Source organism: Colossoma macropomum, unplaced genomic scaffold, assembly GCF_904425465.1.
Source record: "Colossoma macropomum unplaced genomic scaffold, Colossoma_macropomum, whole genome shotgun sequence".
Classification (NCBI taxonomy): Eukaryota; Metazoa; Chordata; class Actinopteri; order Characiformes; family Serrasalmidae; genus Colossoma; species Colossoma macropomum.
The window spans coordinates 17660493-17688032 of record NW_023494786.1 but is presented as its reverse complement, the minus strand read 5'-3'; the positions used below and the strand labels follow the sequence as shown (position 1 = coordinate 17688032).

At 38.7% G+C, this 27540-nt stretch overlaps 1 protein-coding gene across 1 annotated transcript; it reads right to left on the bottom strand.

Moving 5' to 3' along the window:
* Positions 1 to 908: 908 nt before the first annotated feature.
* Positions 909 to 22184, bottom strand: blmh (bleomycin hydrolase). The gene is made up of 12 exons (XM_036562859.1): positions 21998 to 22184; positions 20215 to 20418; positions 19105 to 19214; positions 18688 to 18829; positions 18149 to 18237; positions 17280 to 17372; positions 8302 to 8457; positions 8055 to 8213; positions 7724 to 7791; positions 6862 to 6979; positions 5709 to 5778; positions 909 to 1194 (listed from the first exon to the last, which is right to left on the bottom strand). The coding sequence occupies exons 1-12, from the start codon at positions 22008 to 22010 to the stop codon at positions 1046 to 1048; spliced, it is 1371 nt and encodes a 456-aa protein (XP_036418752.1). The 5' UTR covers positions 22011 to 22184; the 3' UTR covers positions 909 to 1045.
* Between the last annotated feature and the right edge of the window lie 5356 nt (positions 22185 to 27540).

The following is a 27540-nucleotide window of genomic DNA, read 5'->3' as shown; positions in this document are numbered from 1 at the left end:
ACGATCTTAAGGTATGTCACAGAATTTTATCGCAATTATATCCGAGGCGTCCGAGGTCATGGCATCCCCTTGACTCTACTTCAAATCGAGCCTCGGTTGCCATATTAACAGGGAATTCATTTATTTGCACATTTATTCATTTATCTACACAGGCCTCTACCCGTGTGTCTGCAGTATGAACTCATTTAAGGACTAATGAGTTTCAAACATTGCAGGTTACAGAGGAGTTGAAGGACACTTGATTCTTCAGGATATTGGATGCCTCAGGTCTGTGATATCTTCAAAGATTTTAGCAGCCGAAAATGCCACAGACTACACTGAAGATGCAGCACTGTTCTTTTAGATGAGGACAGTAAGGTGAATGGAAAGCAGGACTGACCTGCCCATCACTACAGCCCAGAAAAAAAAATGTAGTGGCACTGCTAGTGCATCACAGTTTAGCACACTGTTCTGCTAAGAAGAGCTGAATTACTCTGGGAGGTGACGCTTGACATTTCATATCTCTCCTTCCTGCACCAGCCTACTCCTTCTCACTTTAGCTTGGCTTGGGTTACCACTGGCAAAGGGAAACACAAACTAAAATTATCATAAAAATCATTTGCTTTGAGCTTGAAGTCTTAATTTTTAACTTAATTTCGAGGTTTGAATGAAAGGTTCATAAGTCAGCAGTAAGAGGTTACTGGGAGAACTAGTGCCAACTACTAGCATATAAAAAAGTATATACTGTCTGACAACCTAGTTGCGCATTTCTTTCTAAATGACTGCCTTTTTCTGCGGCTCTGTGAAAATAACAGTATTTCATCATAAATCATAGTTCTATCATGAAATATAGTTAAATCCAGTTGTGTTTCATCACAACTGGCTTTAATCAGGAAGATAATTCCGATTAACTCACATAACACATGCAGTCCAGTAAAAAAAAGAAAAAAATTTATTTTGTCTAGAACAGGCTGTTTTGGGAGTTTATGCAGGGTAAAACCGAAGGGGTGGAGTCAGAAAGACCAGGCTGAGACCAGATTGAGCAGGGCACTCTCGGTTTCCATGGTTATGCCAGGGCTCCCATCGGGTCCCAGGCGGGGAGAACGACAGGCTCCTGCTGCATGACCTCCATCACTTCAGCAGAGAGGAACTTCTTATCCACCACAACCTCATACACATATTCAGAGAACCACTCATCCGTCATGATCAGATAGCCTGCAGGGAGAAGCACAGAGACAGAGATTGGCTAAAGACACAAGGCAGAGAAAGAGAGAAAGAGGGTGAGAGAAGGAGGAAAATGGAAGACGAGAAACCCTATGTTCAGGCTTTAATTCTGGCGGTCACTATTAATTAATAATGAAATAAACTATGCATAATTAAGACTATTAATTAAAGAGTTTTAGCAAAGAGTAAACAATGAAAACATTTACTTAACTGCACAATAACACTATGGATAGGATTGTAAAACCTTTAAAAAGACTCAATCAAGCAAAAAAGCCTCAACAAATGCATATAAATGGGTGTGTCCATCAGGCTCTGTTATTCTAAGATAGACCAATTTCAAATATACATTAGGATCATGCAAACTGCCAACTAATCATTGCTGATTCACTGAGAAGATGAATTTTAATCAACAATTTCTTAAAGTAATCAAGTTTAACTGAGTAATCGTGGCAGCTAAAATTTTATCATCCATGAAAGCTGAAGACACTCTTCTTACTACATGTGTATAATAAAAAGTGAATATGATAGACAAGCAAGGGTGAGCTGTACATAGTTAGCATAAAAAAAGAAAGTCATCAGAAAGTGTGTGAAAGCACAGACGTAGTGTTGAATTCTTGGAAATTAATTTCTCCTGACACGCAAGCTGATTACTTGCAACTACTTTTGGTGTTGCCAAATCGGACGTGCTGTTAAAAGCATTACAAAAATCATTATGAAAGTGCTGAAGATTGACTAACTGCAGGAAGTGGAACATGACAGGAAGCTTTTAGACATTGTTTTCAGCACTCCCAAGGCCAGTGGTCAGGCCTGTCCCACTAGGCCCCACCAACCTGGCAGAAAGAAACCACTTAAGTTAGGCGTGCACTACACAACTTTTGAAATCCCAACACAGAAAGCATCCTAAAAATCCTAAAATGGAAAGAATCTCACACTTGATGTCAACCTTTTACAGAATTACTTTTCTTTGTGAGGGCGTGCACACTAGGTCTGGGTGATCTCATTACACTGCCCTACCATCAATGATGGACAATTAACCTTATAACGATGCGCAAAAGGCGATAATCACAGTTTTGGGAAAAAGAAAAAAGAGAATTAGAGAGGACTAATTTACCTTTAAACAGCTTGTAAGAATGTTAGGAAACTGGTGTTCACATTTAATATTTAATAGTTATTTTTTGTTGAGGGAGAGAGAGAGAGAGAGAGAGAGCATGAGAGAGAGAGAGAGAGAGCGAGAGCATGAGAGAGCATGAGAGAAAGAGATAGGCTTTGTTAAGAAGCTGCCTATTTGTATTTCTGCTACACACTGTAATGCTAGCTTTACTGCACAGCTCTTCACCTTTTCCTACTTTACGTTAAGTTTAGTCTGAGTGAAGGGAACAGAGAATAAATGCTCTTGTCCATTCAAACTTCAGCTTGCTTCTGTGTGACTTGATATTACCCTAGAGCAGCTAAGTTAGCTCTGACCTGTAGACGAAGTTCTTCTGATTGCTGTGTATGACTGGTAGGATCAGAAAAAGGTAAAGAATAATATTAAAAAACACAGTAGAGTAAATTCTCACACTGTCTCTCTCTAATTTTCTGAGTAAAAATGACAGGATTTTCTGCACAGCTCAAGAGCCCCAGTAGGTTATTTGAATTATGAAAATGGCTTGTTTTTTTTTTTTGTTTTTTTTAACATGTTTAGTGTTTGAACATGGCTTAGGAAATCACTTGCAGTGTAAAGATTCTCCAGTACGCAGCACTATTAGCATGCAAGTCACAAATCCACACCAGAAGAAGCTCATGAATGCACGTGTTTGCACTAAAGCCTATTACAATGACAGGTGAAGTAGTTTTCAAAAGAAGTTGGGTTACTTAATGTTATATCATTTACTATGTGGTTTACTTTTAATCAGTTAATGTTAAAAAATAAAAACAACCTACACTAAACAGAACAGAAAGTAGGTTAAAGCTGCATTAGTTTGGGAGAGTGGGTATAATATAATCATGATTTATTTTAACTAAATATCATACTATTTATTTTTAGATATCAGCCAGGCCTAGAGCACACTAGACCATGAGACAAAAAGAGGGTGTTACACATATAAAAGTTTTGGCTATGAATAATGAACAAAATGTCCCTAATCTTACTGTTACCAAATAACACCAACAAAGCTGAAAGTGTACTGAAACTGCTTGTGTTTATGCATACATAAGATGCGTAGCAAACATGAAACTGTGTATGACTCGAGCTCCTGATCTGAAATTCAACTCTGTCGAAAGAGGTAAATTGGGTTTTGAAATTGGGCTAAAAATCTTGTAGCGAACACCCAGCTTTAGCGGCACATGCACACAAATGAGAAAAATGGTTCCCTCCATACATTTTTTCCTCTTTAAACTCAAGCTAAAGCACTGTGGATGCACAGAGGCATCTGTAGCCTTCTATTCTGCAATGCTGCATCATTCTGTCTTTTGCACAACTGCACAAGGGCAGATGAAAGCACAACTACTGTCCTGAAAAACAGGAACCTGGGAGAAACTGCTGTGGTTCATTATACTAAACTGTCTTAGAGTTTCTTTTGTGTCTTACATCATCCAGCAGAATACTACTAAAAAGCAATACTACGGCTAAGTTTATGACACAGGCTGTGAACAGAATGGCTGAGACAACATTTACATGTACATGCATCAATTCACATAATGAAAGGAAATATTTACAAGCCTCTGCCGTCACCACCGGGCTCTTTACAGCATTTTAAATATTCTGTCAAAATCAGTTACAGAAATATTTCCCCTCTTTGTTTCTGACATACCACTTAAAACCACAAAAAAGGCAGCGCTGAAGCTAAAATAATCAATCTTAGCAGCCCCGAGCTTTTTTCTCCTTCCGCCTTCGTATATCTCATTACAGCCTAATCTCTGGAGGGAAACAACTGTTAGGACAAATTTCAGAGCTGCTGACCTCTACAACCTCAAGCTCACATTTTTCTCTCTCCCAAGGCCAACAATCCCTTCCCTCTCCAACTGTCAAACAAATATTGCTCCAAAGCCACCAAAAGAGGTGATTTATTCAAATGAAAATGTACTCATGTACAGCCATGATTTAGAAACAACTCATTACTGCTTTCTATGAACTGAACTGGGGAATTTGCCTGAACCTGGCAGGAGTTTATGGAATATTCTGCAAAGTTTAAGCAAGCTCAGAACTTTTAAACACAGATGATTAATTAGTTTGCAGGTAAATGACTTGCAAAGGATTACTAAGCTAAAACAGCTTTATAATCGTCACAGGAATGCAGGGCTTATTAAATGAAGATGAAACAAGCATGAGCGCACGTGCATTCACCCACATAGCAAAGGATACTTAATTAACCCTTTAGGCCAACTGACCTGTACTAAATTATAAATATAATAAATACATAGATGCTGTTTGTCAAGGAGAATGGCGGATAATTTGGAGATGTGTAAAGGACTTTTTTTGAATTCTTTGTATTATAACGTTATATAAGCCTATAATATAGTAATCATAATATTCCTTTAGAAATATTAATAATATTTAGAAATATTATATACACACACACACACACACACACACACACACACACACATATATATATATATATAAACTAAACTTCTAGGGGGGACCATGGCCAGTATTGGAAAAGCACCAAAAGCGGATTAAAAACAAAGCAAAATAAGCTTAGTGAAAATATTTATTTTCGTATTTGAGATATTAAGCTGATGTTAACGGTCATCTATTAACCCTTGGGAGCTTTTTGCTGTTCATGATGTAGATCACATAAGATAATCCTTTATTAGTCCCACAACTTGGGAAATTCTCAGTGTTACAGCAGCAAAGGGTGAGCAAGGCACTCAAGAAAAAGAAAAGAAGTAACAAGAAGAGAATTAACAAGCAAGTAATTAACTTTAAGTACTTAACAAGGTTCAGTTTGTTATTTGTTACTATATAGACAATATATATAATACTAAAAGTAAAAAATAAGATAAAAAAATGTAAACTCTATCCTTCACAAGAAAATTAACAATATAAATAATGAAAAATAAATAAAAAGCTAAGATATTTACACTGTAAGGATATTTTGCCCAAATAGAACCTAATAGAACCTAATGTACCTAATAAAAGTTCAATAGCCCCCAATGGCAGATTTGAAACAGAAAAAGAGAACCGTATACGACTGCTTATCTAGGCAGTCGGTCCACAGACCAGATCCAAAGATAAATCACATATGAGGCAGCTTTCCTCAGCCAAGAATCAATTATGAACTCATAAGAAGAAGAGGGAGAGAGAGGGAGAGGGAGAGGGAGAGAGGGAGAGAGAGAGAGAGAGAGAGAGAGAGAGAGAGAGAGAGAGAGAGAGAGAGAGGGAGAGAGAGACATATGAGATGTAATCCTATTGCAAATTAGATTAGCCCCCATCTGGAAAGCCAAATATCTTTGGACGATATGTAGAGGGTAGTGTGCGAGGCAGACAGACTGTGCCTGTTCTCAGAGCTGAGAAACCTCACCTTTATTCCCACGGTCATCACCCCACGAGTTCTCCACTCTCCACTTCTCATAGCATCCCTCCTTCTCAGCCTAAAAGAGAGAGCAAGAGAAAGTGAGAGAGAAAGAAAGAAAATGGATTAATTAGGATGTTTAAATCAAGGCCGTTTTAGAATGTGCATTGAAATTTATTGAGCGTTACCTCCAAAATATTATTTAAGGATTCCACAAAAGGTCATAAAGGTGCTGTACAAAATGAAGCGATCTCTAATGAAGTGATCTCTGAGGATGCTTAAACTGTAGGCTGATGGGATTTATTTCCATTAAAGTGTTATGATTATGCAAGGCATTAAGAAAGACTTATATCATAATATTCTTCATAATGAAAGTCATAAAGACACCAAAATTGCCCTCTGTCTTATTGCTCCAGTTATAATAATCATAGGGTCATGGCACTACATCACTAGACCGTTAACATGAACAGCATATTGAGGACCATATATTTAACTTATGAGTACTTTCTTAGCTCACACTGGTGTTCAGAGGTGGGCTCAGTGTGCACTGATTGAGGCTAGTCAGAAGGCCCTCTTGGATTACAACTAGGAAACCAGAACCTGAGAACTTTACAGTGGAGCTCCTGACTAAAAAATCCTATCCTTTGTGATTGTGCTTCTGATGAACAACACTTAGCCAGCTGTTAGTGGGAGAGGGGAGAGAATGGAAATTCTGCACACAGCTGTGGTCATTTATGGGGGGAAATTGACAGTAATTTCAAGAAGTACTGGAGATTAAAAGAAGAGTAAACACAGAAGATACAAGGGACACACAGGGAGAGAGGGAGAGGAAGAGAGAAACAGACAGAGAAAGAGTGAGAACGGGAGTGAAGGAAAAAAGCCTCGAAGGGCTCCCACTGGGTCACATCATTTCCTTTCACTATTCACAATCCCTGATGTCTGCAGTACATGTGATGTTATTTTGTGTCCAGTTTTGGTGTTTATTAATAACTGAATAAGATGTAAAAAGGATACGGAAGCCAAAAACGCTAACTGCTAACAAGACAACCAGTGAGGGAAAGTTAACATACCCTGAAAAACAACATCCATTCACTAGTCACTTCAACATTTTTGGCTGTATACCTATATTCCCTGTGAACCTGTATATATGTTTGCTCAATACCTTGTCGGTTACAGCAGTAAGGATCATGGCATGTGTCATCAGGGAGTCTCCGTAGATCAGTCGCTCTGCCTTCGTTAAGTTCTTCACTGAGACGCCAAACACCAGCTCATGGTTAAACCTACACAAATATACAAAGGTCCCTAAGTCTTCCACTCTTGCTTCTCATATTCAGATAAAGGGTGTCAGGATTGCTTTTTTAAACTCCTCAATGTTTAAAAATTATATTCTTGATCAGCAATAATTAATAGCAATTTGCATGATGACAACTGTGAGATGTCATCTATGGGTCTTGGTATTGGGCTGATATGAGTAAATGCTAGACTGCAAATAGGGCAAAAAAACAAAGAATCCGAACCAGTCCTATAACACATCTAGCCTGAAACAGCACAAATTCACATTGTGTAATGTCATGATGTTAGCAGTGTATTTTTTTCCTGTGGGCTAGTACAGTGTTTGTAGAGTAGAGTAGTTTGTGCATGATAGCCTAATTTTAGAAGTCCATCTTTAGTGAGGTGTTTCAATTAATAAGCACATTTTACCTAGATGGCTAATTTTAAAGCTTAGTAGGTTTAAAGATTAAATATTGGATCTGTATCAGTTTTGGCCACTACTCAAGGTTGCAGCATTGTGCAATCTGTGATAGTAATGCATATTTTAAAATCTCCTATTGGTCTTTCTTGCAGTAAGAAACAGAACCTAGCGGGAGCACCAATTTTTTTGCAACATTACTTTTTTTTTTAAAAAGTCATTTTAATTTTCCTCTTCTAAAATTTCACTGCAATAATCAAAAAGATCTTATTGTTTGACTTCTTTCCCCTCTTATTAGACTGACACTCTGACCAAGAATACTCCTAATACTCACACATTCATGTCATTGATGCCCAGCTTGCCATGGAAATGCTTCCCTACATCACAGCCAAACCACACAGCCTGCAAGAGACAGAGAAGGAGTGAGGAGAGAATGCAATAAAAAGCACATACCTGCAAGTAGGTCAGTGATTAAACCAACATGATTACAGAGACAGGAAGACACAGACAACAGCTGTCTAAGCACTCCCAAATGCTTTTCCTCTGATCACTTTCCCTCCCCAATTTTTACCTAGCAATACAAATATGATGAATATGTGATTCAGTCCAAGGGTGAGCTACAGCACAGAGCAGCTGGTAAATGTACACTGCCTTCTTCCCCTTACCTCTCCGTCCTTTATGGAATCAGCGGCGGCTGTCTTCAGTAGCTCGATGGGTTGATTATTGTAGAGCGTGCTGCGGCCGCCCACCATGTTACCCAAGAACTCCACACTGTACAGCTTCCCAAAGGGGTTCTGAGGTCGGGGGTCGTTCACAAGGCACACCTGCAAAGAGGCAACAAAAAGCCCATTAATCACACATTACAAAATACAGAGAAAATGTTACATGAAATAGTGCGGTTCACTGCTGTACCTTGTTCTGCAGGTTGTATAGTGGCTTAACGTGCTTTGTGTAGAACTCCTTTGGGGTCAAAGGGCCCATACGGTGGAAGATCTTGTCCTTGTCCCTGTATTCCCAACAGATAGTGTCTGGCGGACTGCCCAGACACACACTGACCACTCGAAACACCTATCCACAAATACATATGCAACACAAAGACACACACAGACACATTATGTATACGTATGTTAGAAAGACTTGCTGAAAAATGACACAATCTGAGACACATTTCGAACAGGGTTTTACAACTTGACTCCTGGGTATCCACAACCTTATTTCATGTTTTCTCTGATGTAACAAATTTAACTGATCACTTAATCCCTTACACTTTGGCTGCTTTATGTGGTGTTGGTCCTGCTTGATGCCACAAGTCTAAGGAGGTCTCCAGTTGTTATATAGCAGTTTCTGGATAAAAAGCCTTAAACCCAGTAACTTCAGAATAAGCCTAGAGTTAAAGGAGTTCATTATCAACCACCTCATCAGCCAAAATGGGTATTAAAGGAAAGAGAAAACACTAGAGATGACAGCATTTGCTGAAAATGACACAAGGATGTTACTGGGACAGTTCAACAACTACTACTCCTGAAGCTGGGCTGTAGCTGTCTGAGTTTTTTTCTATTCTTAACTCTGATCAGTTTTCACTTCTTAAACTCAGCCTTCTTGAGATAAAGTAATCTCTGGCATTTCCTCCCCTCTCCTGCCCAGGCCTTGAACTTTTGAGTACTGGAATTCCACTTTCTTGCAGCAGATCCTAGACCCATCCACAGTAGTAGGTTTCATTTTTGAAGCCCAGATACATCAAAGTTCTCATAATCTAAAAATAGAGCTCTGAAATATTTTTTGGCCTGCTGAGCCTTGTAAGACTGCAAATACTCTGCGCCCACTTTGCTGCAGCCATTTTAACATTTGGGCTTTCTGCACTCTCCGGATACTAACACAGTGTTCTACAAGGACCGCACCCTCCAACTCCATCTCCATCTCTCCAACTCCAGCCTTCTTCTGTAAAGAGAGCCATTACGCTTTTCGGTTTGTTTTGTCTGTCCAGACCCCCTTGGTGAAGGGTAAATGCCAGTGGTGCCCAGCCCTTTCGTTCCCTGTTGACCCAATGTTGGGCCCAGATGCTCTAGACACACAAACAACCTCATGTGCCCCTCCTCACAGCCTCGCTCTTCCTTGGCAGGTCAGATAAACGTGTGGCTTCGTCCAAACACAACATAAGCACCCGCCTTTCACTTTTTTTCTGCCCGTTGAAAAGTGCCGCTCGCACAGAACAATGGCAGAGGCCCACTGACGTCAGCGGAGAGCCAGTGAGTCAATATTGAAACACCTGCCGGTGGCCGAGCGGTCAGCGTCCTGCAGAAGGACAGTGATGTTCATCCAGGGAGGGGCAGTTGGCGAGAAACAGGACCACAGCGAAGAGCCTGTGCTTTGGGAAAACTCAATGTCTACTAAAACTAAAAAGTGCTAAATCTCAATTGCACTACCCAGGCTCTTGTGTCCTTCAGTATGGTTACCTTGTCCCAATGTACAACACTATCCCAAATATAGTCCATCAGGAATGTATGTTCAGAACCCAAAGTTTTGCTTCTCTAGTTTTGAAACAGCTAATGTACAAAGGCATACTACAAAGATACAATCAGCAGCAGCATTCTGAAGCTTACAGCCAAGGTTTAGCTATGAAACATACTTTTGTCTATTTTTATAGACATCACATACTGATAAAGTCAGAGGTAAATATTTTTTGAGAATACTTAATGATTCATTTTATAAACATGGTTTAGAGCAAGTGCGGACTGAGTTAAGGCATGCAGTTTGAACAATACTAACTGATGGCTTTACTGTATGTCCAAAAGTTTGTGGCTACCTGCTCATCCAACATTTTTTCTGAAATCAACAGTAACAGACAGCAACATCTGAAGCAGCAGCAGCTACTCTTCTGGCAAGGCTTTACAGTAGATGTTTAAATATTGCTGTATAAATCTGATTGCTTTCAGCGACCTTTAATTTGAACACTGGCATTTGCATGGCCTAGTGCTTGACCTTTACTGACCTAACTAACAGCGTCTTCAACAAATGTGTGTTTTAGTGTGTAAGTGTTTGTGTACACTGGGGCACTGGCAGTGAGACATGGCATGAGAATTTATTACCATATAACTAGACTGGCAAGTGTGTTTGTAGACTGTCTTGAGAAACTGTCCAGGTTTATTTAAACATGTGTCCGCCCTCTGACACCCTCCAACCAGCCACAACAGTAGAAAACGTGCAGGCGATGAGCTGGTGGAAAGAGAATCAAGGCAAATGGTGAGGGACTAGCGTAAGCAGGGTTAGAGCGCAGAGAGACAAGGTCACACAAGTTTCTGCTTTATATTCCAGCAGGTCCGAATTACTGCATTATCGGAGATTATAAGCACCTGCTTCACATGGCACAGATTCTAGAAACTGTTTGCAGGACCAAATCAAATTCCAAGAACAGATACATCTTAAGAGCATCATATGTGTTAACAATGAGTCAAAGAGCTGGGAAGCTCAGGCCACGCCTATGGCTGTGATTGTGTTAGATGTTAAAGCAATGGTTCGCAATTTTCTTCTAAACCCAAATGCAGCTGATCAGCCAAGATATGACTGATATCCAAATGTGCTTCACATCAATTTGCACATCAATTAAGATGTGCAAACAGCATGCCTAAATCAATCAGACAATTGCCTCAAACTGCATCAAGATGTTAAGTAAAATAGTCTAGCTTATAGGGTTTACACTACTGAAGGATATACTGCTATCTACAAAAAAAATGGACAAAAGTATGTCTCATAGCTAAAAACAGCAGTAGCTTCACTCTCAAAACCTAAAGTCCATACCTTTTTTCCCATTTGTATTAGTTTGCACAATGCTAACCTGACGGCTGCCAATTTCCATTACTTGTTACATACACTAGCTTTGCAAAAACAGCAAACCTAAAGAAGCTAACATATTCGAAAATCAACTATATTTGAGGTAAAAAGAGAATTGCATAAATTTAACATCTCAGCAAACCATCAACTTAATTGGGTTAAGAGATGATGCAGAAGACTCCAGCGCAGTTTTCTTCTTGCCTGTCGACCCCCATGCCAGTGTGGCCCAGGTGTGGGCAGTCAGCCCTGTAATTGGCTGGTTTAGAGGAAGCTGGAAAAATGGCGTGCTTCCACAGCTCGTGCTAGCATTTATGTAGCCGTTTATATGCTCTACAACATAAACATCGGTCCATCTCTTGAGTGGTCCGGCTTTGTTACCTTGACAACAGAGACCACTCTCACGCGCACATTTGTTTGTTTGCCTCTGTTGCCCAAACACATCTTCACTGGGGTGGAAGCAAATAGGTCAACAACGTACCATGCAACACCTTGTGTTAATAATTCTCTGAACATTCTCCATTCTGCTTGTTACATAGACATTAGAACAAAATTGTAATTAATTTACAGCATAATCAGATGAAACATGGGAGCAGGGTGGCCATGCAAGGGTGAAAAATGGATTGGGTGATTGATACTTCTCATGCTGTAAACATAAAACATATGCATGCCTTATAGACGCTAACAAATGCAGTACAATTAGAAAATGCGACTGTCAAGTCTTTTCATGGCTGGCTTGAGCCCATACAATAACACACGATTTGACTACAATGGCCTGTTCCAGAGGGTGGCCAACAAACTGACACTGTTTTCCCTTGGCCAAATTCATGTCAGTCAGCTCAGACTCAATTTGAAGAAAACATACATGAAAAATGAAGAATGGAAAATGTCCATAAATTAACTGCAAGACAACATGAAAAACTCAACTCGGATCATGTTTATTACACTGGAGTGGCCTTCAGCTCTGCACATTTAGTTTATACAACGTGTCAAAACACCTTGCATACACCTTGTAAAATAATGTCTGTAAACTGAATCAGCTGGTGTTCTAAGACAAAAAAGGAGAAAAAAATGAAGGGGGAAAAAAAAAAACACCTGAAAGAAAACCAACCATTGTCCATGACTTACAAAATTCTGAGATTCCTCCATAACAAACTGGTGGCTTCTATCTGTACAGTTTCAAGAAAGTATCGGTGTTACTTATACTAGATGGTCAAAAAAATTTGGGACAATCCTATTTATTGCATCTAGGTGTTTCAGCCACACCCATTGCTAAGAGGTGTATCAAATCAAACACATAGCCATGCAATCTCCATAAACACCAAATCTTCCCAGGTTTACTGTAAGTGCTATTGTTGTGAAATAAAACTGTCTAGGAGCAACAACAGCTCAGTCACAAAGCAGCAGCATACCTAGCAAACTCACAGAGGAGCTGCTGGAGCACATAAAAATCACCTATCCTCAATAGCATAAGAGCTGTGTGTTGGGCGATTCCTTGAAATGGGTTTCCATGGCTGAGAAGCTGCACAAACACCTAAGCTCACCATGTGCGCTTCAAGCAAGTGTCAGCTGGAGTGGTATAAAGGACCACTGGAAACGTGTTTTGAACTGAAGTTATGAACTGTGTTTCACTATCTGGCAGTCTGATGGATGAATCTGGGTTTGGTGCCAGGAGAACACTACCTACTGGAAAGCACAAAAAGTTTGGTGGAGGAGGGATGATGGTTTGGGCTGTTTTTCAGGGTTTGGGCCCGGCCCTTCAAGATGGACTTACACTGCACAATTTTTAGCCCGATTTTAACCCCAATTTGCCACTTCCAACAAATTCTAACCATCGGAAATAATTTTCTAGGTCAGGAGCCCAGAAGAGATTGACAGTGCAGATGATTTGGTAGTGTGAGAGGGGAAACAAATCTTTAGCCCTTCGATTTAACTTTTTTTCAAACATTTAAGATTTTTTTTCACATCTCAGTATGTTTCGAGTCCTGTAGTGTCAGATGGTCAGCAAATGTAACTAAACAAGTGATATAGGCAACAGCCAATGAGAGAGCAAAGGGAGAGAGAAAAAAGTGAAGACGTGCAGACGGAGATGTTGAGTTCAAGTAAATAATCCCTCTATTTACAATCTATTCACAAGTCATCAGCCCATTTGTAGTAAAATATTTCTGCGTCTCTGACTCTCTCTGACTGTTATGTCTGCATTTCAAACCCATAGTCATCCCCAGTTCATGTTTTTGCTACACTTCTTATGCATGCATAACAGCACAAACTGGTCTGGGTACTCTTTTGAGTGCTTTTTGTAGTCAAACCTTATTATGTGTGTTGTACCCTCTTTTGCCTTAACATCTTGCGTCCTCACGACAAAATAACAAGAAATTCTGTTAAAGACTGATGTTAAGTGTGTGATGCTCTCTGTTTCCGAAATCTGTTCGAATTTTAAAAGTCACATAGTGTTCGTCCAGCTTTAGTTCCTGTGAAGGGTAATGTAAATGCTATAGCATACAAAAACAATGCTATAGCATACATACATGGGTGCCAACTTTATATTAATTCACATGGTTTTGGAATGGGATGTCCAACAAGCTCATACAAGTGTTATGGATGGGTGTCTGCATCCCTTTGGCCATACAGTACAGCTTAGAATACAATACAATACAGGTCTTCAGGTGTCTGCCCAAAGCCTTAGAACAGTACAGGTTAGAATACATTACAATACAGATCTTTGAGTATCTGCTCAAAGGAGAGAAACAAAGCTTCTTGTGACAGTCAATTAAGTCAGGTCGTTAATCCTTGAAATTCAAAATTTAAAGATTAATTTTAAGTACTTTAAAGGGGTTTGACTCCATCAGTTTTCTTTCAGTTGCTACATCTACACTGAAAGTCTGTTATTTGAGAAGCCCTAAATTGCCTGAAAAGTTTGGGTCTGCCGGGTAAAATAAAACACATGACTCAACACAAAACAGCTCCCAAAACAAATGCTTCTGTAACAGCTACGACCTAATTATTTTAATATTACATTCCAATATCGTTAAAAATGGAAAAAAGGATAACTTGAATTGGCTAGGAGCTTGTTTCACGAAATAGCCGTACCCTGTTAACACAAGCTAAAACTGGATGCTCAAAGAAACCTCTAGGACATCACTACAGTGTCTCGTTCCAAATTTAATGACTATTCTGACATGATGTATCACTTGTGTCTGACTATGTTTACATGGCAGACAATTGTGATTTGTTTTTTAAATGTGGTATTTAGGGCAGGTTGCCCCCACCGTTATTTGGAACTGATTACAATGGATCTAAAACGTTCCGGTAGTGCGTACATTTTCTGGCATACCCAATTTGCGTGCTTCAGTAATGATGGCACGTTGGCTATATTATCACATTTTTCAACAACTCTGGATGCAACAACCTGGCAATATGGAGAGAGCCACCAGAGAGCAGGACATTTGGCCCTTCCTCATGTTCTGCATGGCAGTGTGCAGTGCTGAAAAAGTGTGTTTGCATGGGACTATGTTGGTGATGGAGGAGGGATCTATATGGCACTTTATTCCAAGCTGCTATTGACACCAGTAGCAAGGATTCTGGTTGCAGCAGAGAAGCAGTAACTGCAGTCATGTGATCTTCCATCACTGCTGCCATGGGTGATATTCAAGGTCGAAAAATACATATAGCATCATAAAAAAGTGCTCATTTCAAACCTCAAATGAATGTGGTTTGGAACTGATTTGAAAAGATCATTCTTTGCTGAACAGGTTTCATAAAATCATGTTCTAATTAAATAATCAAATCAAATTTCAGCTGCCTGTGTGAACATGCCTGCAGGTCAGAAGATATCCAATGGGTTTACCACCCCAGCCCTAAGCTAAACTGAGATTTCCCTTCTGCTCAGAGAAAAGAATAGTAGAGAAACAGGTACAAATTAAGTGTTGGATGGTGTGAAAGTTTGGAGTTTAAGCACACCTTTTATTCAGGCCCATCACGTGCAGTTTCACTCATCTCTCATAAGTAAGCCGGCAGATGCACATGCTAAAAAGCACAAAGTACTGTTGAACTAACTATGCAAATATGTGAACCATTTCCAGTCCAAACAATGCCAAACATTCCAGTATGATGTATCAATTGAAGAGATTCAATAAAATGGCAAAGGAAGCAAAAGCTAGGTGAGAAAACTCAAAAAAATTGAGTTATGACATCTTTTGTCAGTAAACAAGTCATCCAGTCTTATTATCATGACATAACCCTGTGCAATCACTCATGTATATCACTGCTGCCCACAAGACCACAACAAACTGAGGCCCCAGCTCTCAGCAGTTAAGTTCCACACTCTCTCTACTGGCACAAACCAATAACACAAACCTAACCCACACCAGGTGGACAAACACCCACCTCATCAACAAACAAACATGTCAACACCAAATGGTCTAAGCGATCAAGTTGGGCACAATTTGGGCACTTTGGACACATGCAGGAGGGCAATCAGACACAGCGCAGTTAAAACTGCTCTCTTCACTGATAAAGACCTCTACATTGGGAGAGGCTCTGCCAAGCTGCTCAGATTGATCTGCCTCAAGCTAGTAAGGCATCTCTACTCTTTGTAGATGGTGCAGGTGTAATAATACAGCCGACGAGATTGCCTTTGCCACTCAGTGTCAAACCTGGTGCGATAATGATCTTGTTTGTGGAACATTCTGTCATCAAATCATGAAGGTGCTTGCGATCACCTTTTCTCTATACACAGAACACCACCATGTAAGATGCAAATACATGTAGCTTAATAACTCAACATGCAGCTGAAGGGCTTTTTGTTTAATTAGGTTCAGTAAGGCTGTGTGATATTGGCAACACTATTACTACAATTACATTGTAGCATGTTGTGACATTATTTTTGACTGAAATGACTGATTTAAATCAGAGCACCCAGAGAAATCTCATCATCTCATCTTGAACTGCAGTTGATTAAGATACCTTACAAACTATTTTTTTAAAGAACTATTTGCATACTGAAGCCTTCCTTAATATCAGTATTGCAATGGCCAATATTGTGATTTTCGATTAACAAACAATACATAGCATAACCCTAGTTCATATGTGGTGACTTTACTACTATCTGCTAAGAAAGAATTTGTGGCTGACTAAGTCTAACACCAGAGGTCTACTTGTATGAGAACTAAGACTAATAATGGTGTTTATGACATGCTTATGACCAAAAGCAGCATAGTGTCTATATAGGTTTTCTTCAACTTTCTTCAATTTTTATAGCTTTTGCAAAGAATTATATTGGTTATAAACTGAAGAACACTAAACCCAATGTTAGGGCTAAAAGATTTGTGGAAAATATATCATTTTCTACCAAAATTGTGATTTACATGCAATTAGTTTCTGCAAATTATGCTCTGCACCTTTTTTTGCCAAGAGGACCACTAAATTTTTCTGGACTTGAGGCTTGAACACTGAATGTAGTATGCCAGACTGACAGTTCATGAGCTCTGTGTTAGGTTAAAGTGTTAGGTTAAATTTCCCCACTTATAACTTGTTATGTAGAATGTAGAATTGAATTACAATCGCATCTCTTGCAATTTCAGAATAGCCCTCCTTCAAACTGTGATACTGATATAATACAATCATTTAGCACAACCTAGCACAATGCAATATGAGCCAGTAAAGTGTAGCTCCACACGTACTGCAAACTATCACATTATACATTCACACAATGATATAACAGTCTGTAAAATCTGGTTGTGTTAGGTCAAAATTGGTAAAGACAGTGTAGTACAGACAGCGTCTGAGTCTCTTCTATCACAGCCTAATGCAAAGGGAGGGAAGCACACCTAAGCTTGAAACACCTTCTCAATTTCTGTTTTGGAACAATTGCCTGAAATGTTGTAATAACAGTTCTGGATCCAAGAATCCTCTAAGTGCCATCTTTCAGAACTATCCAGCAGGCTGTGTTTGTGGTCAGGTATACAGTCTTATGGCGCCCTCATTTGGCTGCAAGATGAAGTGCCTTTTTTAATGTTTAACTGCTCTACTTTTAACGAGGGGAAATATTCAGTAAACCGACTGACCTCCTCGATCATGGTGTCCATTGCTTCACTAAGCTCAGCCTTGGTAGCCTCACTGGCCACCATGTTCCTCAGCCTTACACAATACTCTCTCAGCTGAAAAACAAAAAATACAGCCAAAAGACATGACAATTACTCAAAAGCGACAATAATTTTAAAATACAAAGTGTGGCGACACAACAGCAATGTTTCCCTCACGTGAACTGTCATTGGGCTTCATATGTGGAACAGAACAAAAACAGTGTTTAATCTCTTAGCTTATGGGATGCAATCAGAAATATGTCAATCATGTTCATATTAGCTTTTATTGTCCAGTAACAGTAAGTAAGCAGGCAAACAGAAATCTCTATTTCATGAAGTCTTGTCACGTGGAGTCTGAAGGTGGAGGATTTTGCACTTCAGAACCTTGCAGTTAATCATTCATTCTTTTATGACACAAAGGTTTACCCTTTGTGAAATATGTTATTTATTTGACCAATATACATCAAGCTAGCAGGCTGAAAACAAGCAGACTGAATATAAGACAAATCAGTATACTGCTCCTGCTTGAATAGTTTGCAATAACACAGACTGTGGCCAGATTTCTGTTTCTGAAATGCAGTGCTGACAGGCTGATACATAAACTACCTCGCCATTCATTCATAAGATAAACAAGTGCCTACTTGGCACTGAGCTTCTCTGAATGTCTGCACAAAGTACTTTAAATAAGCCTGCCAAATCAATCTGGCAAGGTTATTGCTCCTGTATGCTCTCTAGCTGCTGATGGCTGGCCGGTAAATCCTCATTTCGTAAATGTCAACATGAAAGTTAAAGAGAACATAAAGGCTGGCAAACTGACAGCAGCTTCAGGAAAAAAAAATCTACAAGCCAACCTTGTGATTGAGGATATCGTTCATTCTACGGGAGGCCTCGGAGCTGTGAGACTCAGCAAAGCACTTCTTTGGGACGACGCCATATTTTTCTGGAAAACACAATTCATGCAACTGAAATGAGTAAAGTTATTTAATGTAATCATTTAAAATTATTATTTTTAACAGTTTAATAGATAAACAATACAAAATGTTTTTATTATCTTTTATCTTTTTCTTATCTTTTCTTTTCATTGACTTTGAATGAGCCTTCCAATTCACTCAAATTCCTACTTTAATCTAGTGACAGACGCAATGAATTTCAACAAAATGCACCAAACTATTATCAAGTGGAAAATGACCAAGGAAAGAACTAGGAGTCATATGATGTAGTGGTTTAAGATGGGGAAGTGACTCAAAATGCAAGCAAGCCAAACTGAACTTCTGTACAAAAGTCCTGTAAGCAAAAGAGCTGTAATAAATGAACTACTGAACTGAGGTAACACAGTTCTTTTTGTCAAATATACAAATGCACAGTAAAGAAATGTATGGTGCAGACTGACCAATGAGGTTAACCAGCATATCCCATTGTCCACCATCATTGGTGGGATTTGAGAGCAGAAACTGGACCAATCGGCCATCTACTGGCTCCTTCCTCTGGGCTGTCTCCACGCAGGCATGTAAGAAGTAATAGCAGCGTTCCACCTGAAAACAAACATATAGAGAATGTAAAGAGAACGAGAGAAAACATTGTCATGCAACTGGGAGACAAACATTCCACATACACAATACATTTCAAACAAAAGAGGGTTTACACACAGTCTGATGTATACAATGACAAAACAATCAACACACAGAGAGTACTACTCTCTTGCCAGTTAACCCTTATAGCAGTGTAAATGAATACCTTCGGGAAGTTAAAACACAAGTTAATATGAACTTACTACTATGACGATTCTGGTATGCGATCATGGCCTTACCTTATCCCAGAAAAAGAGGTATGACTGACTGAACTCAAACTCTTCAATGTTAAACTTCTTCATAAATGGAAGTCGCATGACATTGAGGCACGAGAAGATCCAACATCTCCCTGACAGATGGGAGAAAAAAAAACAAACTTCTAATTAATGATGTATAAATAATACATAATATATAGAAAGTCTCTCAATACTACAACATGATAAATCAATTCTTGATACTTTGCTATAGTGTTGGGCAACATGACAATGTTTTATAGATGTGATAATTTCTGTTTTGTTATTGTGATAAACAATATGTCCCGCCAAGCATATCGTGGATATCGCACCTACCTAAAGAACACACACCAACTGCATGTTTCATTAATAAATAAACAAAAAAAAACCAGTACAATAGAGTAGAATTAATCAGGTTAATGTAGTACACTATGTGAAACACTGATTAAAAATTATTGCATCCAGAGTTTTTAAATGTGGCATTGCTGGAGCATTGAGTGTGTTTGTCATAATTTCGTGATGCGAATTGTGTACTGTAAAAATGTCTTAAAGTATCGTGACATATTTTGCCATATCGCCCACTGCTACTTCGATACTTGCAATTCTTCAATTTAATAGGCTAACACTACACTGACATTGTACTCTATATATATGTGAATCAAACTGCGCATGCAAATTTGACTTGGTGGGGCAGAGACACTCATTAACATATCAAAAAACATACAAACCATCAAAACATAAAATATACCCCATTTTGCACTTTGAACAAAGTGTGATAAATGTTAGGTTATATTGTATGCTCTCACCTCACTGTTAACCCTCTCCTCAGAATATAATGAAGGACTTATTTCTTTATGTTTATATTGATAAAAAGGAGATTTAATTTTATAATTAGAGATGTTAATTATGTGGTAACAATCTGAAGATTTTCTGTATTCAATCCATTAAACAGTAGGTGTTCACATAATGTGTTTTTCTTTTTTTGCCACAGTATTGTGTTGGTATTGAGCATTGTGATACAGTATCAAAATTATGTAAAGAGTACAACTTCTTAGAAGTGTTTGCATACATTTTCAACTTCAGCTTCTTCAGTCATTTCACTTTGTGCCAAGTTACCTGAGTTCTTCTGGTTGGTGACAGGTTTGCCCTCCGTGGGGATGGTATGCTGAAAGATGTGCACCGTGTCCTGGACTGTCTGCCTGTGCAGGCACACCTCTAGAGGGTCAATGCAGGTGGACACGTTCTGGGCAAGCAGGTATCGTGGCTCGGCCCGCAAACGCTTCACAAAAGAGGATACCTTCTCCTGATTCAGGCCTGGGGCTTGACACAGCGAAACACACACAAAGAGGAAGTGATTCTATGTCATTTCAAGACAACTTAGCTTTACTTTTGTAATGTTTCCCAGAGCAATAAATAATAAAGACAAAGCAGTGAGAGGAAGCTGACTACATGGGGAACCTATTCTCCTCTGCATTCTTGCCAAAGGGAGGTGAAATTTATTGATTACAGTGACTGAAAAGAGATCCAGATATCTGTCAGGGATCCAGTCTAAAATTAGAATCGCACTCTTTGAGAATAAAACAAGTCAGATATTGTGTATTGAAAAAGTACTGGAACATTGCTTAATCATGCATGTTGATCCAATGCTTACGCTGAGACTTGGTGGTGTTTGAAAGCAGCAAATCACAACCGATACCACACAGTAATTTGTGTTGCATATGTAAACGGCCTTAAAGTAGTTACATCACTAGAGACCTGCACGGTGGAAATCATAATAATTTTGATGACTAAAGCCACTTTACACATGCTTTCTCTGATTTTTATTTTTTTTTTAGTGAAAGATTTTATAAAATTTTTTCACAATTTTTTAAAATAAAAAATTGCCCTGTTTGTAAACAGCTTTATGTATTTATTTACATTTTTTATTATTTTCTCTTAATTTCCTTTACACCTCAATTCCAAAATGCCATTTTTACTGTTCTTGTATTTGATTCTTGTCATAATTATTTTTCTATCAAATCAAGAGCTCTTATATTCTGTAATCTTATAAATGTTCACTTTTCTTGTTCCTTCTTGATGATGCTTTAGCAGTACTGTAAGTGAATATGGTCATGCCAGTAAAGCTCACTGAATTGAAGTGCTTTAGAATGCAGCTCCAACCCTATTGAGGGACAGGATGAATGAAGGGGGCTCGTGTGCTGCTTTTCTATGGAAAAGGGGACCAAAAGCTGGCCGATAGGGTGACTTGCAACTTTGCATAATAGCAGCCTAACAGGAAGGTTTGTGCCCCATGGCGTTGCGCTGCCTTCGTGTTCAGGATTACATAACTCTCGTTTTTAGGGCCCAATTCAAATGACACGGTTACCGCAACACAGAACAGGGTGAACTCTGGTTCAGTGCATGTTGGCTAAGTGTTGTGAGGCTACACATCCTGCTAATGTCACCTCGGAGGAAGTGAGAGAACATTCTGCCAAACACTGAGGGCAACAGCCCGGCCAGGCAAGCTGAGCTGAGAGCATTAAACCGGCAAACCCTGGTCTGCTGGGCAAGTTAACACTTTAACTACCTTTCCTGAACAAATAATTTCGGACTTTTGCTTTCAGTTTACTCGCTTTTGTGTAAGCGGAACCTAGCCCACTGTCCCTTCCTTCATGTCTGAGTAATTAGGGGCTACATAATCCAGCTCGCTGCCTGCTGGCTAAGGCACCAGCGCCGCTAACCTTACTCCACTTTTTCAGCCCGGCTCGCCGCTGAAGCTCGGCCACGGCTAGTTCGGCTCTGCTAAGCTAAGCTAGTGCAGACTGACTGTACCGACTCGCCTCCGCCGAAGAAACCCGTCAGCCCGAGGCGCGAGCAGCTCGGGGAGCCGCTTTAATCAGACATATGAGAGCACACGTACCGGGTGTTTCCATGTTTGTGCGCAGGGATCTCGGCTCTGTGTCTCAGTGAATCAGTCCCGCACTATCGCTTCTTCTTCTTCTCTCTTTTGTCTTCTGTTTATTTCATTCGCAGCCAGTCAGCGCAGCGCATCGCCGCGCGCTCGGAATTCCGGAAATCGTTGTTGCCATGTCGAGCGAAATTCCCCTCGAAACGTGCAGCGTGGTTATGAAGACACGGCACAGATTTCAGTTTAAAATACTGCTATTAAAACAGTAGTGGACAAACAGGGTTAGGCAAAATACCACGAAAAAGTGATGATGGCTGAATACTGAACACATTGTCCTAAATGTACTCAGTAATGCCTTCCACTACAACACATAAAAAAGTAAAATATTCAGAATACATCTAAAACACATCTTGATAAGACACCTGGGAAAACCCTTCTTTTACTTTCGCACTGTTCCTCGCTGCTGCTGATTAGTTAATATGTTTAATTAAAAAAAATCCTCTATTGTTTAAATTAAATTAATTACATTCTGAAATTTGTAACGTTGTTTTTCTCTCTCTCCCCCGAGCAGGAGCTCTGTATTACCTTGAAAAGAGCTCAGAAACACTGAGATTCAAAACGGATCATCACCTTGATTTATCAGTCTACTCAGGCTTTAGCAGGAACCATAAGGAGCCATTAATTGAGAGCCTCTTTAGAGTTTATCTAACAAGCATGTTTGCTACATGTGTGCTGATTTTAAAATAGGTAATAAACAAGCATCAATAGTATTTCTGTTTTAGATTGTTTTTTTCTTTATTTAGTAAGTAAGTATTTTTAAAATGTTCTCCTAAAAAATATAAAAAGTAAGAGTATTCTGAATACTGCCTCTACAAAATGTAACTTGGACAAAATGATACTTCATTCCTGTACTGTGAATACGTATTCACAATACTTGTATTTCATCGCATTCCAAAAAGTAGAAAATATAAAAGTCCTAAAATATGAAAGTCCTGAAAAAGTACTAACTTAAGTGGCTGTAAATGAAAATCTGTTTTAAAAAGATAAGCATATTTTGCTGTTCATTAAAACTGGATTTTTGTTTAATCTATTGGAAACAAGTTTTATTGTTCCAATCATTTCACTCTTAGAATATCACTGGATGTCAGATTTAAAAAACACCCCACATGCCAGCTGTCCAGCATGCTGTTAAGTTCTGGAAGTCTGTCTGAAGTGCCCAGGCCTAGTTATAGATGTTAAGCTATGATTTGACAATCAATATTCAGGGGAGGGACTTAGTTTCATTTGGTTTGATAAGTGCATCTTTTAAAAATATTTTTAAAAATCCAGTTTATGTTCACTTCAGAATAACAAGGAACTTCACATTTGTGCAGAGAGTAGTGGGTTAAAACAGTAGGGCACTTTTACTTTGAAATGTAAGGGACTAAAAGTAAAAGTCTCAAAAATGGGAATTCTTTAATAAAGTACTGATGCTCAAAAAAGTATTTAAGTACATGTAAGTATTTCTACTGCTTTACTGTGCACCACTATGAAAAACAAAGCATATTTATTTAAATTAATATTTATGTATTTTTTGTTTCTTGTAGTAACCTAGTTCAATTGATTAAAACATTCTGGAACGTACAGCTAAAGTGTGGTGCTTGATGGGAGTCAGTTTCCTGCAAGCGCTTGTAGACTGTTCACTGCAGCTTTAGTTTTTACAGTTTATTTTTACTATTGTTTAATAAGCAACACGTGCAGTCTCATTTGGGTTCTTAAAGAAATACTCACAATGTTATTGCTTTAAAAACATGGAGTTTTTAAACAATACATTTTTCTGTTTTTTTGGTGAAATGCATTCTAATGTGTGATACTGCATTAATGTTTACTGGGGAAAAATTATATCACAGGTTTTTCATTAAGCCATAGTATGAGGCAGCAAAATTACTTTTAGAAACTTTAACATTACACTAAGTAACCTTATTCTCCAACAGTTCTGTTTCTTAAACCCTGTTAGAGAACCAAACACACTGGACTCTTTCACTTCCCTACGCTCATTTGATTGTTGTGGGTAGGGGTCTTTCTAAACGTCTTCACTCCCACGTTCCTCTCTCTCACAGGTAACTAAAGCCTAGTAAAAAACAGAATACTAACTGTCAAGCTACAAAATATACAGTGAATACGTTGACAGATCATTTTTTGTTCATATCTAATGGGAAATTCCAAGAAAGTAGACATATAACTACAGTATGCCATCTCATCGGAAAGCTGAAAAGGATTTTTTATTTATTTTATTTTATTGTATTTTATTTCATTTTTCTAGAAAATGAAGAAAATCAACATGTCCTAAAGCACAAACTTGATCTCAAAATATTTTATATTAGAGAACTTCTGGTTCCTTTTAGGTCACAGAATAAATTAATAATTTTCTGCCCTTCCTTAAGTTGCAGGTGATTGTCTAGGTGGCTTATGTGGATGTGCCCTCCCTGAGAAAAATACACAGGACACAGTTTCAAAATAAGCTCCAGCATTTGACAGTTAATTTAATATGAACAACATTCGTTAGTATTAAACTGGTTACAGTTAATTATAGTTACGTGCCACACGGTATTATACTGCCCTCTAGTGGAAGCAAAAAGCTAATTCATACTAGCTCTTTCAACATTAGAGACATCTGTTATTCTCTGACACAAAAACCACAGCTAGAAATGCAGGCTGATGAGCTGAATCGTGTGTGTTAGAACAGGGACTATGAATGGAGCTGTGTGCTTCAGGACTGGAGATATGAAACATTAAGAGTGGGATCTCTCTCCTAATGACAGATAAAAGCCTATACAATGGAAAACTGAATTTTCTTCATTTTTTTAGTGGAAGAGTTAGCTCACCATGTAACAATAGTTCAGGTACCAAAACATAACATTCACTCCAGTATTTCGCTGTTGTCAGAAGAAAACCTTGTATCTTCAAAATGATAACTTTACAGGAGAAGGAAAAAAACTACTTTTTTTATGAGGTTTTCTTCCGACAGCAGCGATGCACAATGGAACGATGGAAATTAGGCTGTAAAAGCATTTTTTGTGATGTCACAAAAAAGACAGAAAGTGCTTTACCTATTCATGCTACTGCACTTAAGAATGCCTACGCATGTTGAAGTGTTTCAGCACTGTTTGCAATTGGTTTTATGTATGTTTTTAAAGGCACAATGACAAAAACAGCCTTTTAATTCTAAACTGTTAAAAGAAGTGACTCGGTGAGTTACGTGATACAGCCTTTTAGCAGTTATGATTTAAACAGTGGTTCTCAGTCAGAGTCCTGCAGACACATACCAGCTGTGACACATCTGAATGAGTTCATGAAAGACTTTAGATAATTAGCTGAAAAATCAGATATGTTAGAGTTGGACAAATAGGTGGAATATGGACCTAGGACAGAAGTTGGGCACAATAATTCAAATCATATCGCTGCTGCGAAAACAAAACCTTATATCTCCGAAGTGATAACTTTTAAGTGAAGGAAAAACACACTTTATTTTTAATGTAAGTCAGTGTAACCAGACTTTTTTTCCAAGTAATTTTGGGCTGTTTCTTTTGGTCCATTCATCAAGAAATTCACAAACAATGTAAAGGGCAACAGGTATTTTCAAATCACATCAAAAACTGAAGTATGCCAAAAATTGAGATATGAGGTTTTGTTCCAACAGCAGCGATATACTCAATTTCCACTGAAAAACATAACATAACAGTATGACCATTAAAGTATCTACATCAAAGTGCACATTAGTGGAAATCCTGATGCTGTTATCTATATAGACGTTTATATTGTGCACTGACTGACACTAAAACTTTTCATAAAGGTGAATGCCACCTATTTGTAAAACTTTCTGCATAGGTTTGATGTGAAATGTACAATTCCACAGAAACTTACAGAGTCATAATTGCTTACAGTGATGGTGATGGAAACCAGACGTCTGAAAAGTTAATGCTATAACACAGACAGCTATTATATAAAATGGTTACATACAGATGGCATGATGTCTGAAACGTCATTTTTCAATAGTTTTTAGAGAAGGTTTTGGCCTAAAACATATTTTTTAAATCCATTCATGGCAGAGAGATACATGCAGGGTGTTATGATGAAAAGTATTCCACAAATATTTTGTTTTAGATTTACCACTATTTTACTGTTATCAACATTACATACAAGAAAAGAGTTCACAGGTCATTTTGGATAGTTAATAAAATGGCAATATTTGTGTTTTGGACATTGTGACCCATGGTTCCTGTCACCACTACTGCAAAGAACTATGAGTTAGTTTCTCTGCAATGCCTCTTCTCACATCATTACTTCTCTCTGCAATGCGTCTTCTTACAACATTACTTGTGCAGAAAATTTCAAAAATAATTGGAATTCACCTTTAATTAAAAAAAAACAACAACAATGAAATCATGAGTCTGCACCTCATCTCATGAGCCCCCTCTAATGGAAAAAGTAGGTCTTGCTTGTGATTCTAAGGTTGTTTGCATCATTCAGCCTCAAGATGGAGACTCTTATTTGCCAGTGCTGTGCTCACAGAGGAGCATCCTGAGATGCCCTGTTCTTTTATTGTATCTTTTATTGTATTTAACTCAATTCTTTACTTTGAATTCTACTAAACCAGACAGACTACATGCATGATGTTGAAAATAAACAAGACTACAGGCACTGAATTTGTTACTGACAGTTACAGTTTTTGCACTCAATAAGTAGAGCTATAAATGCATGCTGGATGCCTAGAATATCCTAAAGTAACCATTGTGGCTCAAGTAGAAATTAGGATTCCTGGAGCGGTACCCATTATGCTCATTGTGGTTTTGTGGCTTTTATTTGTGTTATGATAACAATGTGATAATTATTCAAAAACAAAGCCGGTTTATTATCAGGGCTTTAACAAATACCCCCGTCTCTCTTAAACTGCACGCTGCCGTGGTGTTGCTCATAAATAAACCTGGTATTTTCACGCCAGATGTTACTTAATCCAGCCAGCGCCTCCGGTTCTCTCAGTGGGCTGTGTTTAACAATAGTTGTGGTGCTCCTCTGGAGGAGGGGGCAGATGGGGTCTCCTCCATAAACAATGTCTGCGGTGTGGGGGATGGGGTTATGCATTGAAAGTCACCCCTGACTAGATATCACGCCAGCTTTAGTCTTTTCACCACTATGATGGAAAGGGGGAGACTGCTTCAGTTTATGTGAAAGCTCATAAACCCATATTGCAGGAATGGAGGTTTTACCCGCAGCCATCTGTCCAAAATTAACAGATGAGCACCATGCTTTACAGGGAAACGGGGCTAGCTCAGGAAAAGGAGCTCCAGCGTGGTGGATAGGAGATGCATTCAGTGTATTACAGTGTATTACACTTCTACAACTGTTTTAGAGCATTGCTTTCAGGAACAACCATCTATTATCTGTTAAAATTGATGGAAAATAAAAATGGTGCAATAAAAACAGAGAGAATTCAATTTACAGCAAATACCTTCAATGCATCTTCAATGCGGTGATGGTTTTAGGCATTTCTCCCTGTAGGATGACACTCAAGTTAA

Excerpts from the sequence above, each read along its gene's own strand:
- blmh (XM_036562859.1), bottom strand. Across the intron at positions 17,373-18,148 it reads ACGATATCCTCAATCACAAG|CTGAGAGAGTATTGTGTAAG; the intron begins GTTGGCTTGTAG and ends TTTGTTTTTCAG. Across the intron at positions 8,458-17,279 it reads TGGACACCATGATCGAGGAG|GTGTTTCGAGTGGTCAGTGT; the intron begins GTCAGTCGGTTT and ends ATTTGTGGATAG.